At 36.7% G+C, this 20,287-nt stretch overlaps 1 protein-coding gene across 1 annotated transcript; it reads left to right on the top strand.

Moving 5' to 3' along the window:
* Positions 1-366: 366 nt before the first annotated feature.
* Positions 367-12,159, top strand: SLC35A3 (solute carrier family 35 member A3). The gene is given in 9 exon segments (XM_009978441.2): positions 367-396; positions 2,964-3,132; positions 3,135-3,167; positions 4,032-4,186; positions 4,269-4,391; positions 5,525-5,696; positions 8,811-8,929; positions 9,428-9,561; positions 11,875-12,159. Coding segments are annotated over 8 exon segments (978 nt in total). The 5' UTR covers positions 367-396; positions 2,964-2,981; the 3' UTR covers positions 11,966-12,159.
* Positions 12,160-20,287: the final 8,128 nt, after the last annotated feature.

Raw genomic sequence — 20,287 nt, 5'->3', positions numbered from 1 at the left:
GTATGTATTCCTTATGGCTTTGCTGATGGGCTTATTAAACTGTTGTGCTGTGCTTATTGGTATGTTTTCATGCTGAATGCTTCAATACTTGCTCCTAAACAAGATATTAGTGATTTACTTTTAAAATTATATTTAAGCTGCTTAGTAAATAGATGGTTGTATTTCAGCAAGAAATTCATGTGGATGTTATTTTCTGATATCGTGACCTATTTTGAAGGTTAAGGAATGGATCTCTGACAATTTTGAACCTTTGTAAAACCCTTTGTCACTTCACAGGTCTCACAGAGCACAGAAATTTGGGTATGAGTTCAGGCAAGATGTGTGTTCCCATTATCTATATTTTGTTCAGAAGCATTTTGAAAACTGAAAATCAAAAAGTTTAAAACTTACTTATCTGTAAGTGCACTTTCATGAAATTTAGTGTTGTTCATCTTAATCATATATTGCTCTTTGTGTTTCCAGACTGTCAGGTCTCAATGCTAAAAAATGAGATAGATGGAAAAGATGGCAGAAATTGTTTGTGCAGATTGGCTCACATAAATGTTTTGCAATGTCGGTTTTCTGCAGTAGCATAGGCAGATCTTTTCATGAAGTTCGGTTCTGTATTTTCTTTCGCTGGATTTTTTTTTCTTTCTCATTTTCTGTGTCTATCTTCTCTATGCTGCTGATATTTCTCCAGAATGTGATCTCTGAGCTTGCATATCCCTCTTCATCCCTTCACTGGAACTGTTCTTCTGCTTTTCCTCCTTGTTCTCAGCTATAGCAAACTTACTCTTCAAATATGCTCCTCTTCTACTAACTGATCTTCTCCATTTTGTTGTCGGGGATGTGTAATTCCGCAGTTAACATCCTCACGTAAAGGATTATTCCACCAGAACCTGTGGAAGAAGTTAGCAAATCTTGAATGTTGTCTGGAGCTTTCTTCTTCATGCTTTACGTTTCTGTCTGACTTATATTGTAAGACAATAACAGCGAGTTAAATGAGATCACAGTTCGTACAAAGTATCTTCTATATGATTCCTTAAGAATCCTTGTGTATTTCTTACTCAGTTTCTGCATCCTGGCATCTTTTTCTTCCTCCTTTACCAATATGCTTTTACAAATATGTTTACAGCCATATGATTCTTGAGGTAAACAATTTTGTTGTGTAGGGTACAAGTATGTACTTCATTTCTCTGTGGCTGTTGGCAATTCATATTTGTTTGCAGGTCACTGCAATGTCTCTTAAGTATCCATGCCATGTAGGTGTTAATTTGACTTTGTATGTTTGACTAGAGAGAATCTATTAATGCTTAAAGACAAGAAAAAGGCAAGTCAGAAATATTTGAATAGCACAGGTCTCCAAATCTCTGAAAAAATAGCAATGAAAATTGTTATGAAATGCATCTTGAGCTAGAGAAATGCGGTTGGCAAGAAAAGGCTTCAGTTTCAGCTGCAAATATTTGGAGGTATCGGCACATCCTTCAGCAGTGTGTACAAAACTAGATAGTTAATGAGTCAAAACTTGTGTACCTGTAGGTGTAAAACATACATAGGGACAACTCTGGCATATGCATCCAGTAAGTACTGCTTATGCCATCTCTAGACTTCTAAAAGTGAGAACCTAGTTCGTTGACTTGTTACAGTTTTTCTTTTATTTGAAAACATATTTGTTGACTTTTAATTTCTGATTTGACTTTGCTTTGGCGTTATAAACCACTACTCTGTTTTTGAATATGTGGACAGTGAAGGCAGTAGTAGTTAATTTATTTAGAAAGCATTAATTTCTATGCTTATGGAAATTCATCATACTTAATATGAAGAGTATAAGAAAATTATATAATATTCTGAATAGCAGTGATGCATTTTTTAATTTTCTTTTAATATATTGTGCTTGCAAAATGAGAATTGCTTTCTCTATTAGTCTCTTGCACTAAGTTAATGCTTTAATTGGTGACAAAGGGTGAAGAAAACTACGTCAGCATGGTGAAAGTTCATGGTAGAGATAAGGATAATACAGCTTTACTGATGTAAGGTTTGTGGTAGTCAGTGCAGTATGAGAAAGTAGGTGCAGTCACCTAGTCATTTGTATTCAACTAATTTTTTCTGAGCAGGATCATCAGCAGGACAGGTTTAGTGCTTGCTGTCTCCCCAGGTTTAGTGCTTGCTGTCTCCCCTGCAGCTCCTCTGTCCCACATTTCCTATCCAACCCTTATTTCCCACAATTCTCCTTTTCCTTTGGCGTCAGGCACACTTCTCATTTTCATTTAAAGCAGCCCAACCCTCACCCTGTGTTATGCTGGCACTGTGTCATTTGGCAAGGCAGAGACTGCAATCTGAAAAACTTTGGAGAGGTGGGAGAATTAGAAGATCTCTCTATTCTGGGAACAGCTCACTGCAGCAGGGCTACTGGACATTCTGCAGTACCACAGTGTGGGGCTTTTTCACTTTGAAAATACCTTCTGAGCCTTCACCTACATAAAGAAATCCATGATTCATTTAACTTGGGAGATATCTTTTGTGAAACCAGTTATTGGAAAGCTAATTATCCGTTAATAGCCCAATCCCTGGAAATGTTCAAGGACAGGTTGGATGAGGCATTGAGCAACATGATCTAATGGAAAGTATCCCTGGCCATGGCAGGGGGTTGGAACTAAATGATCTTAAAGATCCCTTCCAACCCAAACTGTTCTGTGATTCTATGATTTTACTTTGTTATTATTACAGATAAGAAATATTTCATGTCATTTCTCTATTAGTTGTCACGTCTCCTAATATTCTGATATGCTTACCCATTTGTAATGATGTATTTGAAAAGTGTTTTTAAAGCATTAATCTCCTTTTTCTTTTTAAATATCAGATTAGGTTTGTAGTTTTCCTTTGGCTGAGCTCCCTGAATAACTTCATTTAATATATAGATTCCTGAGGGAAGCATCTGGCTGCAGTATTACTGTTTAAGCCTGGGTTTCTTTTTTCTGTTTCAGGAAGAAAAAAGTCAAGAAATGTCTACAAATTTAAAATACCTTTCCTTGAGCATCCTGGTTTTTCAGACCACAAGTTTAGTCTTGACCATGCGTTATTCTCGAACACTGAAAGAAGAAGGACCTCGTTACTTAGCCTCTACTGCAGTAGTTATTGCTGAACTTCTGAAGATTTGGCCTGTGTTCTCTTGGTCTACAAAGACAGCAGTATGTGTCAAATTTTGTACCAAGTAATTTTCCTAATCAATATTGCAGCGGAATCTGCAAAGCAGCCATGCAAGTACAGGCATATAACGAAGCATTTCCCTTCTCGTGTAAGAAATAGTCTTGGAAAGACGCTAATCATACTCAACACATGGTACAAGATACTGTGTATTTGCTGAAGAGAGTTCTCTTTAAAGAATGTGGGTACTGAAGAGTGCAAGAATAAATTTTCAACTAACAGTGTGAAGCTTGTGTTTGCTCAGGCATTTTAAGAAATTCATATGTAGAAGTAGGAAAAAATGAGAAGCTTTAAGTGTGTCCAAAGCATGAATGACAATTTAGAAACCTATAATAAACAGCAGATGCAGAAGGGAGGAAGACATTCATTACTACAAGAACCGGCACAGTTTTAAGCTCAAAAAAAGTATATCCAGATTTACTCTAGTTTTTTTTGTACGTTTGATACTGAATGTATCTAGTTCCTTGACATATATATTTGATCTTCAACAGCTTAAAACTGTCATTGTATATGCATAAATATTGATGAGACTGTAGACTCCTAAATGTGTACTTTTAGGCGATACTCTTTAATGTATCATCTTCAAATATGGATATGGCTTCTGTAGTATTTTGAATAATTGTTCTAGTTCTGATATTCCAGGCTACAGGAAGACACTTTGCAACCTTCTTTTCTTACATATATGAGGCTTAAGAAGGTCAAACAAACATAATATTTTGAGATCTTGATAGCAGCGATAGCTATAAAAGGGGAGTAACAATCTTTAAGAACAGAACATTGCTATCTCTCTTTTTTTTTTTTCTCTTCTTTTAGTGAATATCTATTTCTTTTATTGTTTCTTTGGGTAGAGTGCAATTTACGGACTCTGAACAGAGTGCTACATGATGAAATCCTTAATAAACCCATGGAAACTCTTAAACTTGCTATTCCTTCAGGAATTTATACTCTTCAGAATAACTTGCTATATGTAGCGTTGTCAAACCTAGATGCAGCCACGTACCAGGTATTGTACATTTGGATTTCTCTGTAAGTTTCAAAAAAATCCCGTGAATTATGCGGCAGTAACTCTTTCTGGGTTCTTCTAGGTTACATATCAACTGAAAATTCTCACCACAGCATTGTTTTCTGTGTCCATGTTGAGCAAGAAATTGGGTGTATACCAGTGGCTTTCATTAATAATATTGATGACAGGAGTGGCATTTGTGCAGGTAAATATTAGCAGGTGGTTTGTATTTATTTAATGTGTTTATTCAAGGAACATGGATTTCTGTACTGATTATACAGCTTTCTGATTCTACTAGCTGCACGTGAGCACCAGAGTATGGTCAGGAGCTAGGAATCACAACTGGCCAGGGCTAGAGGACACCAGAAATGGTTCAAAGGCAGAAAATAACACTTCTTTCATGTCCCCGTGCTCTACTGTAGAACATGACAGGGCCTCTGGAGCAACCTGCAATTAATGGTGATGGTGGTATTTATTAGCACGCTTCTTCAGACCTTAGAGTTTCACCGATGATCTGTGTCAGCACAGTCCTGCTGCTCACCTTGTGAATACTATTTCAGCGTGGCAAATTTACTTGAACTTTTTCAAGAGGCAAACTTGGCCTCTGTTCTAAGAGGTGCAGGTACAGGATTTTGTAGTTTTCAGAGGGCAGGATAATGGGATAAGAGACTATTCAAAGAATTTTTAGCAGATTTTAGCATATCCTAGAAGTTTTTATTTTAAAACTTAAGAATATGAAGATAATTCTGAGGATTAAATTTTATAGAATTTTCAAATTTAATAATTGAGAATGAAACATTCTGATAGTGATTAACAGACTCTTCAGTATGTTTTTGTCTGTGGCATTGCATTTTATTCTGTTAGCATTAGATATATCGCAGGATTGAGCTTCATAAATTTCAGCTTGTTTTAGTTATCTGCATAGTCACTGAAGAGGGGCATATGCAAAGGACGATTCATCGTATCTGAAACACAGCTAGTGTCAGTGGTTTTCTAACGGTGCTTATAGTTGTAAGGTAACTAACTGTTTGGTGGGAAAAGTTGGTGACTGTGAACAATAAGTCATGCTGGGATTCAGGAACAGTTATGACTTATAAAACATAAATCCTGGACCTGTTTAACTTGATGGATATTGTACCAGTTCAGGCACAATTTTACTCCTTACAAACATGTAGAAAGAAAAATTATGGCTTTACAGTCCTTTAGAAGTATTTATGATGCAAAATAAAAAACTTTACAAACATGATTGTATATAGTTGATAGAAAACAGTTTGCATTTTATAGATGCTCATGACTTGATTTTATCAGTGAATTCTGTATAACTGTTTTTACATCCAGTGGCCTTCAGACTCTCAAGCAACAGCTGCTAAGGAGCATTCAGCAGGATCTCAGTTTGTAGGCCTGATCGCAGTTCTTGTAGCATGCTTTTCTAGTGGATTTGCTGGGGTTTATTTTGAGAAAATTTTAAAGGAAACTAAGCAGTCTGTGTGGATCAGAAACATTCAGCTTGGTAAGTTTAATTTTAGTCATCTCTTAGAGATACTGCGTTCTGCAGAATTAGGATAAATATGCAAATATATATAATTATATATATAAAATATACTTTTAAGAGTATAAATTCTGCAGTTGCTTTCTGATCTCAACCTAGTTCTTGATTTAACTTCCTTATAGAGTATCTGTAAGTTTGTACAGAATCTGTTGATTGAATTTGTATTTAAAGTTTTCTAAAGAATGTTATCTTATGTATCCTCTGTGTTTAAAAATTATTGTCTTTTGTACTAATTCATAAGATCTGATAAATATAGATAGTATTCCTTTTACTTTTTTAAAAAAACTTATTTTTAGAGAAGTAGGAACATTTAAACAAAATATGTTTGTGAATCAATGTTTTAAGATGTTTTAAAATTAACATTTTTTTTCCTTGTGTCTGGGTAGGCAGTTTTTATAGGTTGACACTTTTAATACAAAAAACCTGCTTGGTTTGTGAATAAAGTTGACAATGAGTTATTATTTCAGTACAAAGGTCTGTTTGGTTTAGTTGTCTGTATAATCACTGGAGGCATATGCCAAAGACAGTTCATCTTAACTATTTTAATGCCTTTACCTATTGTGCACCTATCAATAAGAGAATACCTTCTATTTCCAAAGTAGGTCAGGGTCTTCTAGACCCTAGATATTAATGGTGGCAGAGCTGATCCATTTTCTTGAATGAGTTTTCCCTCACCTCAAAGCAATCTTGTTCAGTTTATAGGGTTGGAAATATGACATCAGCAATATCTTTTTGTTCCTGTTTTGCAACAGGAACAAAACTTATTGTTGAAGTTGCTCTTCTTTTTCTAATGGAATACCTCTAGTCTTTACCTGTGGCAATAATTGTTTATTGCATATTTGGATAAATGCTTTCAGAATTTGAGCTTTCCAGCACCGTAGTATGAACTCTTGATCAAATCCACAGTACTGTAGAATTAAGTCATGAGGATGATTTAGTGGATCAGGGCTTTGTACTGAGTCAGGCAGGATATAATGAAGTACCATAAAAACAAGAGATGGTGTGGTTTTTTGTAATTAGGTAGTTGGTTAAAAACTGTTATGGTCAAAAATGTCAAATACAAGCAATATTTTCCTTTCTTTTTGTGTTGTTGTGTTTTAATTATAAATGGTTTCAGTTAAAAACACAGAACTGATTATATTTTAATATTTTTACATGTCCATACATCCCAAACTTGAGGATAGAGGAGGAGATCAAAACCTCTATTTACTATCTGCCAGTATTTATTGAAATTGTGTATGAAAAATAAAGTTTCCTTGACAAGTGTGTGGGGGATACATTAGAAGAGGTTGTGTTAGGGAATTTTGGAGGCAGAGAAGGGTGGGTAGCTGGGGCTTGGCCCAAGGTTTAAGGTAAGATTTGGTGCTCTGGATGGAGCTACAATGTAAAATTATTGCCAAGGAAAGCTGATTATTATTATTACTCTCAATTTCCGTGCTAAAAGTGCTTTGGTAGGCTACAATGCAAATATCTGAAGCAATTTCCAATTAAACATTCATAATTGTTGAAAAATCAATGATCTCTTCTAAAACATTCTTCAGAATTTTCTACAGTGCACAAGAGTGTGTATGAAATGAAATGAATTCACTAGCTTGATGGTCAGCCTGGTCATATATTGAATGTTCCAGTAATTGCTTTATGAGAACAAAGAGGTCAGAACAGGCTGCATCTAAACACAAACTATTCGCGGTAATGAATAACTAGGACAGTGAGATATGAAGACATGAGTGTCTGTGATAATAGTGAGAATCAGATCACCTGATTTTTTTTTTTGTCAGTGAGCTTAATTTGCCTCAATACAAAATTCAGTAGAATATGTTTACTATTAAGGTTGTTTTCAGTTCAAAAATAGAATTAATTTTGTCATATTTCCTAGAGGGTTTCCTGATACAGCTTTTAGAAAATATTTAAAACGTGAAATCACAATTTCAAAAATATACTAGTGTGTCCTTTCTGGAAGTGCAATATAGTTGCCCGCTTAAGACATTGTATCATTGAGGAGCAAGTCAGTCATAAGCAAGAGCTTGGAAATAGAGCTTTTCTTAATACGGGAACAAAAACCGCATGTCAAACCTGGTTTTCATTTTCATATCCATAGATAATTATTAGAACTGTTGAAAAAATGAGAAAACATATTTAAATAATTTTTGAAAAATTGTCCTCGTTCAGTTTTTAATGCATAGCAGTATCATGTTAGGGATAGCAGATCTATCAGAAGATGTATGTAATTGATTTAATCTGAATGAAACCTAAATTTTAAATTGTGTCTACAAAAATAATTATTTCTTGTTAAACGAAAGGTTTTATTTTGTTCAAAACAATACTGCCCTTTCTGGACGCAAAGAAATGTGATAAAAACAGAGGTCAGCTTTTCACAGAAATGGAATGGAAAAAATGTTCCCCCTTTCCTGCTCAGGGCCAGAGCCTACATCAGTCACAGAGGAGGTGCTTGCATTACTTCCATGCCTGAGGAGATTTGGAAAAGTTTCCCATTTCATAGAAGAACACTATACTCACCAACTTATAAACTTCTGAATCTCGTCTCAATTTCTTCTTTTGACATTAAGTCTCTGCTAGTAAACATTCATTGTGTTTGAGACTGGTTCAGAAGAATCCCACTTCCAAGATCCTTGTCTGAATTGGCAAACTGATAAGTCCCACTCTTGCTGTATCAGTGACCATCTCCTCCATTGAAAGTTTTCCCTGCTTTTCTCTCCAGGTTATAGTGTGACTTCAGCCTTTGGTCATGACTAGTTCAGGAAAACTGAAATTGTGTTTAAGTGAATTTTGCTGTATGCCGTAAACAAAAATCACCCAATTCTAGTAGAAAGCAATGAAAGATAAGTATATAAGAATACAAGAATGTCCTAATGGAAACAGTGAAAAGTTGTTATAAGTGTGGAAAATAGCTTTTAAAAGAAAATATCCATCTGAACACTGCTTTCATTTGAACGTGATGGTATTGCAAGTGGCAGTCCTATTTTAAAATCAGAAATATGTGAGCAGTCCTTGAGGACAAGAAACCTGTCTGCATATTTTTCACCTGAAGCTTTTAAATCAATCTTGTACTTTCAGGATTTTTTGGTAGCATATTTGGACTGATGGGTGTATACATTTATGATGGAGAACAACTGTCAAAGAATGGATTTTTTCAAGGATACAATAAACTTACTTGGATAGTTGTTGTTCTACAGGTAAGATGCCTTGTATCACATGTTTCTGTGAAGGTGCTTGGGATTTACTCTTCTATAAATGACTGGGGAGACTGAGGGGGGGCATTGAAGCTATTGAGAATTCTGTAGTCAAAAGTCTGATCTATCACTATTGGAATAAACTTCTAATAAAAATCTGGAAAATATGTAGCAAGTGTGACTAAGTATTATGTAACATAAAAGCATGTAAGCGTTATTTCTTTTGCAAAGTGAAAAAAAAAAAATGCCCTTCCTCCTGTGGCTAAAAATGTTGGTGCAAGTATTTCCACTAATTTAATGATGGTCATAGTATCAACAGTTTCTTTAATGGAAAAAGAACTCCTTCAATATTTATCTTCAACAGTGCATATCCATAACATAAAATAAATTTAATACTCCTAAACACAGACAAAAGCTTTTCCTAAAGTAAGCGCATGTTGTTGAGATAGGTGTTCTCAGTGGAATGATCAGTTTGCAAATCCAAACGTCAATATTTTTCAGGCACTTGGAGGGCTGGTGATTGCTGCTGTTATAAAATATGCGGACAACATTTTAAAGGGATTTGCAACTTCTCTCTCTATTATACTGTCAACATTGATCTCCTACTTCTGGCTGCAAGACTTTGTCCCTACAAGGTAAGAATTATTTTGCATGTATGCTGGAAAAAAAAAAAAGCTGAAAACTTAATGCTTACCAGATAAAACTGCAAAAATAAATTAAAAAAAACAGTCCATGCTTTTAGAATGTTTAAATACAAGTTGCACGTAAAAATTTAGTTTCAGTACATACCATAACTACTAATACTTAATTTTTTCAGTATAGTTGGCAAGATGATTACATTTTCTGTAAGATACAGCCCCCCACAGGTCAGGATAACTGAATCTCACATCTTGGCTCTTGTCAAAGCGCTCTCTTGCAGGCTCTTTGTTTGAGTTCACTGTCCCTTTCTCTTCTTTTCCTCCCTACCCGATCTCCTCCCTCAGTTTGTTCCGCTCCTACTTTGCTTTTACACTGAAGCCAGTCCTCTTCAGTGTGACGCTTGCCTTGCGCTGCCCTTGGCTCTGCTCTCGGAACCCGCCTCCCCTCTGCTGGCAGTGCTCGGTAGGATCGTGACAAATCGCCTGTCTCCGATTTTGTCTTTGTCCTCCAAACGGACAGATCTTCCTCATGTCATCTCGTGGCGAGATGAGCTACGGCTGAAAAATGGCAATGATGACAATCTTTTTATACTAGTTCTCATCCCATCTCAAAACAGTCTCTGAAATGGTAGTTGCCATCGTACACACATGGAAGTTACACTACAGCAGTTAGTTACCTAAGGACCCCCAGAAGCCCAAAGGCAGAGCTTTTTTCTAAAGACAATACTGTGTTCATTAGTGAAAACACTCAGCCAAGACAGAGAAAAACACTTGCTGTATGCTTCTACAAATACAAATACACTGTGTCCTGAAGTTTTGTGAAATGGGATTTTAGCAGCTCAGTGCACTGCGGTTTTTGTACGTGGGTAGGTCCTGGAATAGTGCTTGGCACTTGTCAGTGCATTGTTAGTACATGGAGTGTGGAAGTAATATTCCAACTTTCAGGTATCTTAACAGGATATTGCTTACAATTGACCTACACTGCCCATGTATGCTACACATACTCAGTGTAAAAATATTTTGAATAATATTTACAACTTTTGTGTCTGATATAAAGAAACATCTTTTTTGTCTAAAAGTAGTATTTGCAATATTAGCAGGAGTTCACTTAAACATTCGAAAAAATGAAGTAGACCAACTATTTAGGCTTAAAAAGTAGAAGACATTGAACTTAAGTTATAAGCAGCTATACTTGCCCTATTAAAACAAATGTAGAAAGTGCTTTAAGAATTTCTGTGTGTTCAAATGGAAAATTAATAAGTAACTTACCTGCTTCTGCAAACATGGTGAAAATGGAAACAGTGGTAAATAATTAAATGAGATGGAGCCAACTAGCAGCATGTAGAACCTGAAGCCATCTTGTTTAATAAAACTTGATTAACTTGAGTTAATCAAACTTAATCTTTAGTCTCTTTCTTATACCAACTGAATTTATTCGAACTGAAGCTGAGTAATTGTTTCTCTCACTTCAACAAACATTTTTGATTGCGACAATAGATGCAAAGTACTTCAGTGCTTGAATGTGTTGCAGTGGATCATGTCCAGAAATAGGCTAATTGTGTCCTATGAAGGATTATCATGTCATGCGCCACAGTTTTTTTAGCGTTTGGTTCAGAAGATCAAATTGTTAACATTATCATGTCTTTATGACAAGGTTCTTTTCTAAAATGTGAACTGATTGTCTGTTGGCTTTGGATATTTTGTTTCAGACTTGTAACTATCAAAACAACTTGAAAGGCCCATATGTCACAATACAAAAGATGCCTTTATTATCTTTTCCTTACATAAATCTTTATGTATCTGCCAAAAATTAGATTATACTGACTTGCAAACTGATTCTTGGGCAGCAGTAATTTGTTTTGACATAAGCTTTGGACTTCAAAGCAAACACAACTCCAGCAACATGATGTACGTAAGATGTTAAAAATGGCTGGGTAACCACAGTAGTTGCACTTCTTTAGCTTCGGCTTGCATTTTGCACAGGGCTTTAGGCAAAAGCAAAAAAAAAAAAAAAAAAAAGGATCAATCTGATTACTTTTGACAATTGCTCCACGAAGCTAGAATTTTAGTTTCCAGAATATGTCAGGATAATGATACATTACTTTGTGGATCTAAGTTTCGTATTTCAACTTCTTCCTGCATCCTTCTGTAATAAATATAAGCAAATTATTTTGTTCTTTATAAATTGGACAAATACAGTTTATCCTTCTGTGTTCCCACAGGAAAAATGTCCTTTCTTTTGATTGTATAACATAAATAAAATTGCATTGACTAAAATGAGCTTTTTTTTTTCATCCCTACTCTATTCAGTGTCTTTTTCTTTGGAGCCGTCCTTGTAATAGCAGCTACTTTCCTGTACGGTTATGATCCCAAACCTGCAGGAAATCCCGTTAAAGCATAGCAGACTTCCTCATCAACCTGCTTCTCAAGATCATGCACTGGGGGCCGTGCTAACAATGGCACATGGAAAGTGTCATCGTGCACTGCAAGGAAAGGATTGCTACCCTAAATCTATTGAAGAAATGCTTATGAGTAGTTTTGAACAGCCAGAGGATTTAAAGGTGGATGATGATACTGTCTGTAACTGATGGGGGGGGGGGGAGAAAAATGGCAGGGGAATGCCCAGTGCAACTTGCTAATAAAAACTTGAACAAAAAGTTTCCAAGAAACTACAATTAGGAATGTTTACAGCTTTGACTGGGATTGCATCAAAACAATTTACTATATTGACTGCTGGAGAAATATGTCCTATGCACTCTTTGAAAGAGCACATGGCAACATTGTCAGATTGTTTGTTTTTGCAGTTTGACTAAATTTAATCTGAGTATATATGTTTTTAACTGTTTGTCTATTTACATGAAATCAGCTAATACACGTCATAGTTCTAAAGTGATGGTTCTAATTAGATATTCCTTATGAAAACTGTGAAGATTGAAGTATGATTGAAAGACACTTTCACAATATCAAATATTTTTATATTTTTAGAAGGCTGGTTTAATAACAGAAATCTGTGTTCTGTTGCTTATATAAAGCTATTGTAAGAATGTTAACATTCTCACCTAAGTACACAAAGGGAGAAATTCAGAGGGAAAGTCTGTGTTCACAGTCCGGCCTTCATGAGGATAGCCTGTAGTGTTCCAACAGATGGAATAACTGTGAACACAGGCCAGAGGTTACTGCACTAACCTGGCACTAAGAGTAGAGTTACGATGGAGTGCTTGCTCAGATGTAATGTTCATTCTTTTTATTTTATTGATTTATAAATCAACTTGTTGGTAGAACCTTTAAAGTAATTTTTGTGCTTTAAGTATTCTCTCGGGTTTTTTTTTTAACCGCAATTTAAAAAAAAAGCCCATAATAAATATTTTAAATGCATTATTGTTGTCTGTAACAGCTCCATCTGGAGCTTTTATGGTATATCATCTGTATACTGTACTGTACTTTATTACAGAGGTGTTTTTTAAACAAGTGGTGTTTACTCATGAACTCTCAAGGCTTTTTCAGTACATTTCTATGTAATGGCTTAATTAGAGATTTTTTTAATTTTAATTATTATTTTTTGTTCCGGGAGTCCTTGAGCCAACAGACCAAAATGGGTTCTCCGGAGCTTTTGAGTCTACTAGGGGAATTACTTTAATAGGAAACATAATGAAGAAGTAATCAATTGTGCAATAGATAAATACAAAGGCATGTTGTTCTTCCATTTTAAACCAAAAAAAAATTTCACAAAGAAACCTAGATGCAGTTAGAACTTAGATCTATTAGACTGTTAAGAACACTTCACTTGTGGAAGTGTTTGCATATAGCCAGAAACACCAAAAAAAAAAAAAAAAAAGCCAGAACTAATAAACAAAAAAAGCTGTCTTAAAAACTGCTTTTTTTCAGGAGACCTATTCACAATGGATATTAATGTAGAGTGACTTCTTACCCATGTTACATGTGTAGAGGTGTAGATTTATATAAAAGCGTATCGATAGTCCCTTACCTGTAGAATGGCAAGTGGTAAAAAATGTATGATTTCCTTTCTCCCCCCCCTCATGCTCTTTCTCACTTCTGTCTTGTGCTAATGAACACATTGTGAAGAGAGAGGTGTTTTAAAATGTTTACCAAAGTACCTCATCCTCTTTTCCACGTTTAGTGGTGGATTGACAAGGAGATTCTGTAAGAGTGCTCAGATTTTTTTAACAAAGTATTGTAAATGGAAAAATTCCTCTTACGTCAGCCAGGTAAAAATAGTATTTTCCTTCTGTTGGCAAGGACACGGATTATTATCTTTTTGTTTGCTTAGCATATCAGAGCAAGACATTAAAGAAATGTCAGAGTTATGCAAAGGGCTTGCTAATATTTGTGAACTGTGAATCTATCCCAGCATGCCATAATTGCGGAGCTCTGCTACTTGGTAGTAAAAACTATCTTTTGTTACCCTAAATTGGCATTCTATGTTAATATTAAACCTTTTACCTATAACACTCAATGTGATAAAATCTTTGAAAAAATTACATTTAGTCATTTTGCCGCTGAATACAACATGAGGTAAGATATGTGCATAGAACAGTGGCTTGCAGCGCTGCTTAGTGTAGAATGGGAAGTGCATGACTCTTAAATCATTTGAGAAGTTTGGTAGTAATATCTGAATTGGAGTTGGCCTGCATGATAGTACTTTTAATTTCATGAATCACAGTGGAAATGTTCAGGTGATATAATTGGTTACTTTTTGAGGAATTTCTCAAAAAACCATAAGAAGCACGTTAAGAACACTTTAAAGCCAGTTGCAGAGGAAGGGACCAAATAGGCCAAATAATCCCCACGATGCTTGAGTTCTGTTACGTATAACCCAGTTTTAATATTTCAGGTGCACCTGTCAATATTCATCAATAAGGGTCAGTTTAAAGGAAAGAACAGGAACATGTGCTCTTTGCTTTTGAATATGATGTCATACAGCTTTTGAAAATTATATATTCACTGTGCTAAGGAGTAGTAACTTCTGTCCATAGATTAGTGACTCTTCCAAGCTTTCAATTGATCATTCCATTAAATTTTCCAGTAGAGGGGTAGGCCTCTTCATACACTTGTTGTTGTAAAGGAAATAGGAATTTGCATTTTGAGCCTCCTATCTGAGGGCCCTCCAGGTTGAAAAGCAGCATTCTAGACAGGCAAGACAGCGTATGTTTCCTGAGAACAGAAAGGATTTGAGGAGGGTTTACTCATTTCTGTAACCTCGGCAATCTGAAAGCGTATGCACATTTTCTCATTGAGATACTTTGTATCTGGATTTTAAAACCGGGGAAAAAACAAACAAACAAAAAACAACCCAACAGAAAAAAAAAACCCAACCAGTTTTAAGTCTGTAACTCATAAACTAACCAAAGAATCATAGCTAGCACAGAGCATTGGGAAGTAGGGGATAGTGTGCTTGAGTTTGCCCTAAAAGCAATCTGTAGGAATCTAACTTTCTGAAAATAACATCTTTCTGAACTATTTTTCTGACTTTAGACAATGAATTTGTTGGTTTAGTTGTATGTTTAGAAGGCTAACCTATATGTGGCAGGATTTATTTAAATATTTATGAAGTTATAGCTAGGTATTTATTTGCAGTAAGGAATTATGTGATTTTTTTTAAGACTCGCATAATGGGAGTACTAGTATTTATTGAGTACATGGATATTTGATAGTTTTATTTGAGAATCTCTGGGATACATCATAAATGGTTAAATAATAATAAATGTAGAACTATTGTCAAAGCAAAATAAATCAGCAGTTCAGTGGTGTAAAATCTTGAGTCTAATAAAGAAAGATAAACTTTTCTTTAAACATTGTATTTCTGTGCTATCCGCAAGTGCCCAATAATCTTTTTTCTCAAAGAATTCAGATAATTTTATAGTTCTATTCGACTTCTTTGTTTCAGACAAAAAATAGGAAAAGTTCCCTTTTTGTTTGCTTTAATAATGGGTAGATTAGTGTAAGATTAATGGGTTTGATTAATAACGCCTTGGAGTTTTTACTGTAACTTTTTAGATACGATAATTTTATTTTTCCTCAAAAAAACAATCTTATTTGGTAGTATATATTTGCGTTTCAGTTAATCATACAGCCCTCTCACAGATTTTTAGAAGTATGTAATTGTTTTGTGTTCCTAACTTATTTTTATGACTGTAATTCAAAATACTGTAATGGATTTTTAAAAATTATTTTAAAATTGATAAATGAAACGTTGCATTTCTTCTGGTTTTTGTTGTCAGTAAGTTTCATATTTTAATATTTTTTTTCTTATCAGCCATGCATGTTCTGTTGTATTAAGCAATTGTCATTTTCCAAATTTGAAGTTGTTGCTCGTTTCCTCCTGTTGACAGTGTTTCTTGCTGGATATTGTGAATGAGGAAGGTTATTCATTGTTTTCTTCTCTGAAATCCATGTTTTATAAGAATGAGATATTAAAAAACATTAAGGGATTTTTTGTGTCAGAAAGGTAGTGTTTATCTATAACATGATGTTATACTATATATGTCGTAGTGTATCATTACCTGTGGTGTTCAGTTATTTATTGGAAGAAAGTCAAAGTGTTTCCTTGCCTTTCTTTTCATTGTTCTGTTCATTTTTAATGCTGATTGTTTTCCACAGGAAGTTACTAAAGAGTTGTACTCTTTCCAGGTAAGCTCATTATATATTTTTAGATATGTAGAATTAAGATATTTTAATGGAAAAAATGCATGGGAAAATGCAACAACGTAAGTGGAATTAATTAGATTATATCTTCTGCTCCACTTACTGTGAATCCAAATTTCTGTTTGGTTGAATTTATAACTTTTTCTAATTATTTGCCACTAGGTGAATTTATAACTCTTTCTAGAAGGAAAGAAATCTTTCCTAAGGTCACCATTCAGTGCTCATTCTTGAATGTCTCCTGCACATTTGCATCCAAGAGTAGACATGACATTTTTAACTCTTGCCTTCAACCTTCCATCATTGTTCTGACTGTAATTAGCCATATTAATTTCATTAGCAATTTATGGCTCAGTAAAAATTGCTTGTATGTTAAGCATATGTTATAATAGCTGATATGAGTAACACTTTTTTAAAAGTTTGTCTTTACTGTCAATATATTTTTAATTTAATTTTAAATATATGAGACCAAATAGAAATCATATATTCAAACATCGTAGCAAAATTTTGAGGTAGTCTTAGGATTTTTTGGATGTTGATGTTGATGTTTGTGTGTGATTACACTGAAAACAATTCTAATGTATGGTGTTTCCAGGCAGTTTGGAAACAGGTTATTTTTTTTGTATGACACTGCTGAACCATGGAATGCATCTTACATGACCTAATACAGTCTTTTTTAATCCATATTGAGGTAAAATACTGTGTTTTTTCCTCCTATATGTGTAGATAATGTCACTGTAGTAATTAACTGGTTAAAATTAAGCATCAGCTTTAGTAAGAATATGATATAAAACTGTTTGAGAGCTTTGTAAATTGAGAGGCTTGCCTCTTGCAGATTTTAGCGGAAATAAAGCAATGTTTTAATTAACATTTATTATTTCAGAATATAACTTTTGGCATATTTTTCTATAAACTCCAGAAGGTTATTGTAAGATGTTTGTTAATGGTATCTTTTAACATACAGCTTACTGAATTTTGCCAGAAATTTAATTTTGACTGAGACATGCTTCTTTGTGACCACTGTATTGTGACTTCTTTTGAATTGCATTCCAGCAGTGTTGTTGTGACTGTCTGTCTCTGCACTCTTCTGGTCTGAAAAACCTGATCTCCTTGTTCAGGACTGCAGTTCCTGAGCTGGAGGTGGTAGGGAGCGTGTGTCAAGTACCAGTTACAGTGTGGTGTGCGACTGTGGAACACTGTCATCCTTTGTAGGAGAGTTTTGTCACAAGTGACCAGGAGGCAGCTGGTGTTTCAGTAGGTTGCGCCCCCACCCCTCCCCTGTTTTAAATATTTAATTTTGATAGAAGTGGAAAGTACGACGCCATATACCCTCTGGAATACAACACACTCCATTGATTCACCTTACAATTTAGAAGCTGAGGTTTTGTATAGCATAGCTGTAATTTACAATGTATCAAGACCCCAGCAGAGCTAGTAAACACATTGCTATAGATGATGGTGGATAACATGTTTCCCTGTCCTTTCAGAGGTGTATGTAATAAATCAGGTCATTTCTCCAGCTGTGCACCAATAATTTTGAGGACTCTTCATTTCTGTCAGTTCCTTCTGTCAATTCTGCTCTGATCTTAGTTAGCATACGCAGTATGATTTAAACTGAAATTTTTAGGTGATTAGATGACAGAAATGAATTATTCATCAACTAACCAAAGGAGCATGGCTAGTGCAGAGTACTGGGATGCAGGGGACAGTGTTCTTCGAGTTTGGCCTAAAAGTAGTCTGTAGGAATCTTAACTGAAACCATTGAATCCATCATCTGTCTGTGCTTTAGAATCAATGGTTTCCCTTGGGGAGACGATAAGCACTCTGCCCATTTTTCATTCCACTTCCAAAGAGATGGTAATGTCTTCTACAGCTAGCAGATAGTATTATGAAATTGCTTTGTATTGAACAAGAAGGTTGAACACTACAAACAGACAATTTTTGTTTCTCTTCTTCAGGAGAGTAAATGTTTGTCAGGAATTTGTCTCAGTTAAATAACGGCAGAGCGAATTATGTCAGCACTTACGTAGGTAAGTCGAGTTTGATACTTGAAAATGTGTAGCTGGCTGAAACTCATGACAGCAAAAGCAAGTCTTGTTTATCTAGAGTTTATTCTAAATTTAGGAATTTTTCCTTGAATCATCTGCTTGGCCTGCATGAGCAAAAAGATGCATTTATTTTGGGATAATGACATCAATAACAGGGGTTGGTGTAATATAAAGGTATGGATGGAAAAAACAGCTGTTCTGTCAGCCTAGTTACAAAATGTCTGTGCTGAGATGTCGCTGTGTTAACTTTCTATGTGAGTTCCTTACATGTCACATACAGGTCTGTGTGTGACTCTCACACCAAAATGTAACAGCATTCACTCCAACGAGTAGACTTCATGGCAAAATTTTAGGACTCCTCTCCTTTTCAAACAGAAGGGGTGAGAAACCCCGAGACATAATGCAGTTAACACATACTTGGCATAACTTATTAAGACTTGCAACAAGTGACTGATAATAGCAATGGCTGCAAAATTCCTTTTTCCCCTATGGGCAGCCTGGTAGACCCACAATTTGTGTCTTCAGCTAGAGTTTGCTTGCCTTTGTCTCGTTTTGGGATCAGAGTAGATCCAGTGCCTGAGTAGAGCTGCACCTCAATGAAATTCTAAATTCCTTAGAAGCTGCATTATGGTAGATAAGAGGGTGCTTGGTCTTAATGCTGATAGTTTAACTTAAGCCCACAAGATCTTAAGTGGTGAGAGATTTACAACCCCTTTGTTAACATAGTGGTGCCGGTGCTGTAAGGGAGCTAGTGTACAGGTCCATACGTTAAGGTTGAGGTTCAGCATAGCAGCCACTCTTTGTATGGATTAGAGAGATGTTAATGCATGCTGAGGGGAGGCTTTTGGGGAAACATGTTGCAGGAGGTGGGTAGATAGAGATAAGCAGTAAGAGGGCCGGAAGATGGAGGACTGAGTGAAAAAGAACATAGAAAAAAAAGCTGGTGTGTGGATATGGCCATGGAGAGCTGCGCCTGAGATGTGAATGCTACAGTACTGGATGTTGCTCAGTTTAGTGCAGCTGGACATCAGTGGTGAAGGAATTGAAACTGTGAGCTACAGAATACTTAACAATAGTAGTACGCCTTTCTAAAAGACTTTCTCCGTGAACAGTATGATACCTTGGGAAAGCTGATCCCTGTGCTTACAGCCTGCAGGCTGTGGTAACTCAGAACTGAATTCCTGCCCTTTTAAAGTTGTTGAAGCTTTCAGAAGCTAACTTTAAAACTTGAGAGTAAGAAAGTAGAGTGTCTCCAAGTTGGATTTTTTAAGATGGATTACAGTGTGGTTATGCACTTAGGCTCTAGAAACGTATTTCGGTGTCTAACAGTATATCCACTAAGAGCTGCGTCTTTTCGCTCCTGTTTTCCAGGCCCCTCAGCCAGCTCGGGGAGGAAGGGGCTGGAAACGACCTTTCGGTTCGGCCGGTGAGGGGTGGGTGGCTCAGGGGACTGGCGCTGGTGGAGGTGCACGAGAAACTGAGGCTCCCGAGGGGCAGAACAGGCCGCCGTAATGTATTTTACAAATAGGGAAAGAAGTCGCGTGCCTCCAGCAGCGCAGGTGCGGATCGGTGCGCCCAAAGATGGAGGCTGTTCGGGGAGAGGTGGCGCAGAATGGCGGAGGGCTCCGTCTGCCTCGGCGGGCCGGGCCGGGCTCCGCCGCGCTCAGCCCTCTGACGGGGCCGCGCCGCAGCGACCCCGCGGCTCCTGGCCGCTGCCTCGTTTATTTATTTTAAAATGAGTGCCGCTTAGTTCCAGCCCCAACCATCATGTTTTGAAAGGCAGCGAGGCGGGGCCCCCGCCTGCGCTCGGGGCGCGGCCGCTGCCGCCAGCGGAGGCCTCGGCGCGGCGCCCCCCCCGCCCCGCGCGCGGCGCCTCCCGCGCACGTGACCGGCGTCCGGCCAATGGGGCGATCGCGTGATGCGCGGCGGCGGCTGCGCGCGGGGGTGGCCGGCCAAGATGGCGCCGGGTGCGTGAGCGGTGGCGGCGGGTACGCGGGGAGGGGAGGCGACGCGAA

Source organism: Tauraco erythrolophus, chromosome 10, assembly GCF_009769465.1.
Source record: "Tauraco erythrolophus isolate bTauEry1 chromosome 10, bTauEry1.pri, whole genome shotgun sequence".
Lineage (NCBI taxonomy): Eukaryota > Metazoa > Chordata > Aves > Musophagiformes > Musophagidae > Tauraco > Tauraco erythrolophus.
This window is presented reverse-complemented; position numbering and strand designations above follow the sequence as displayed.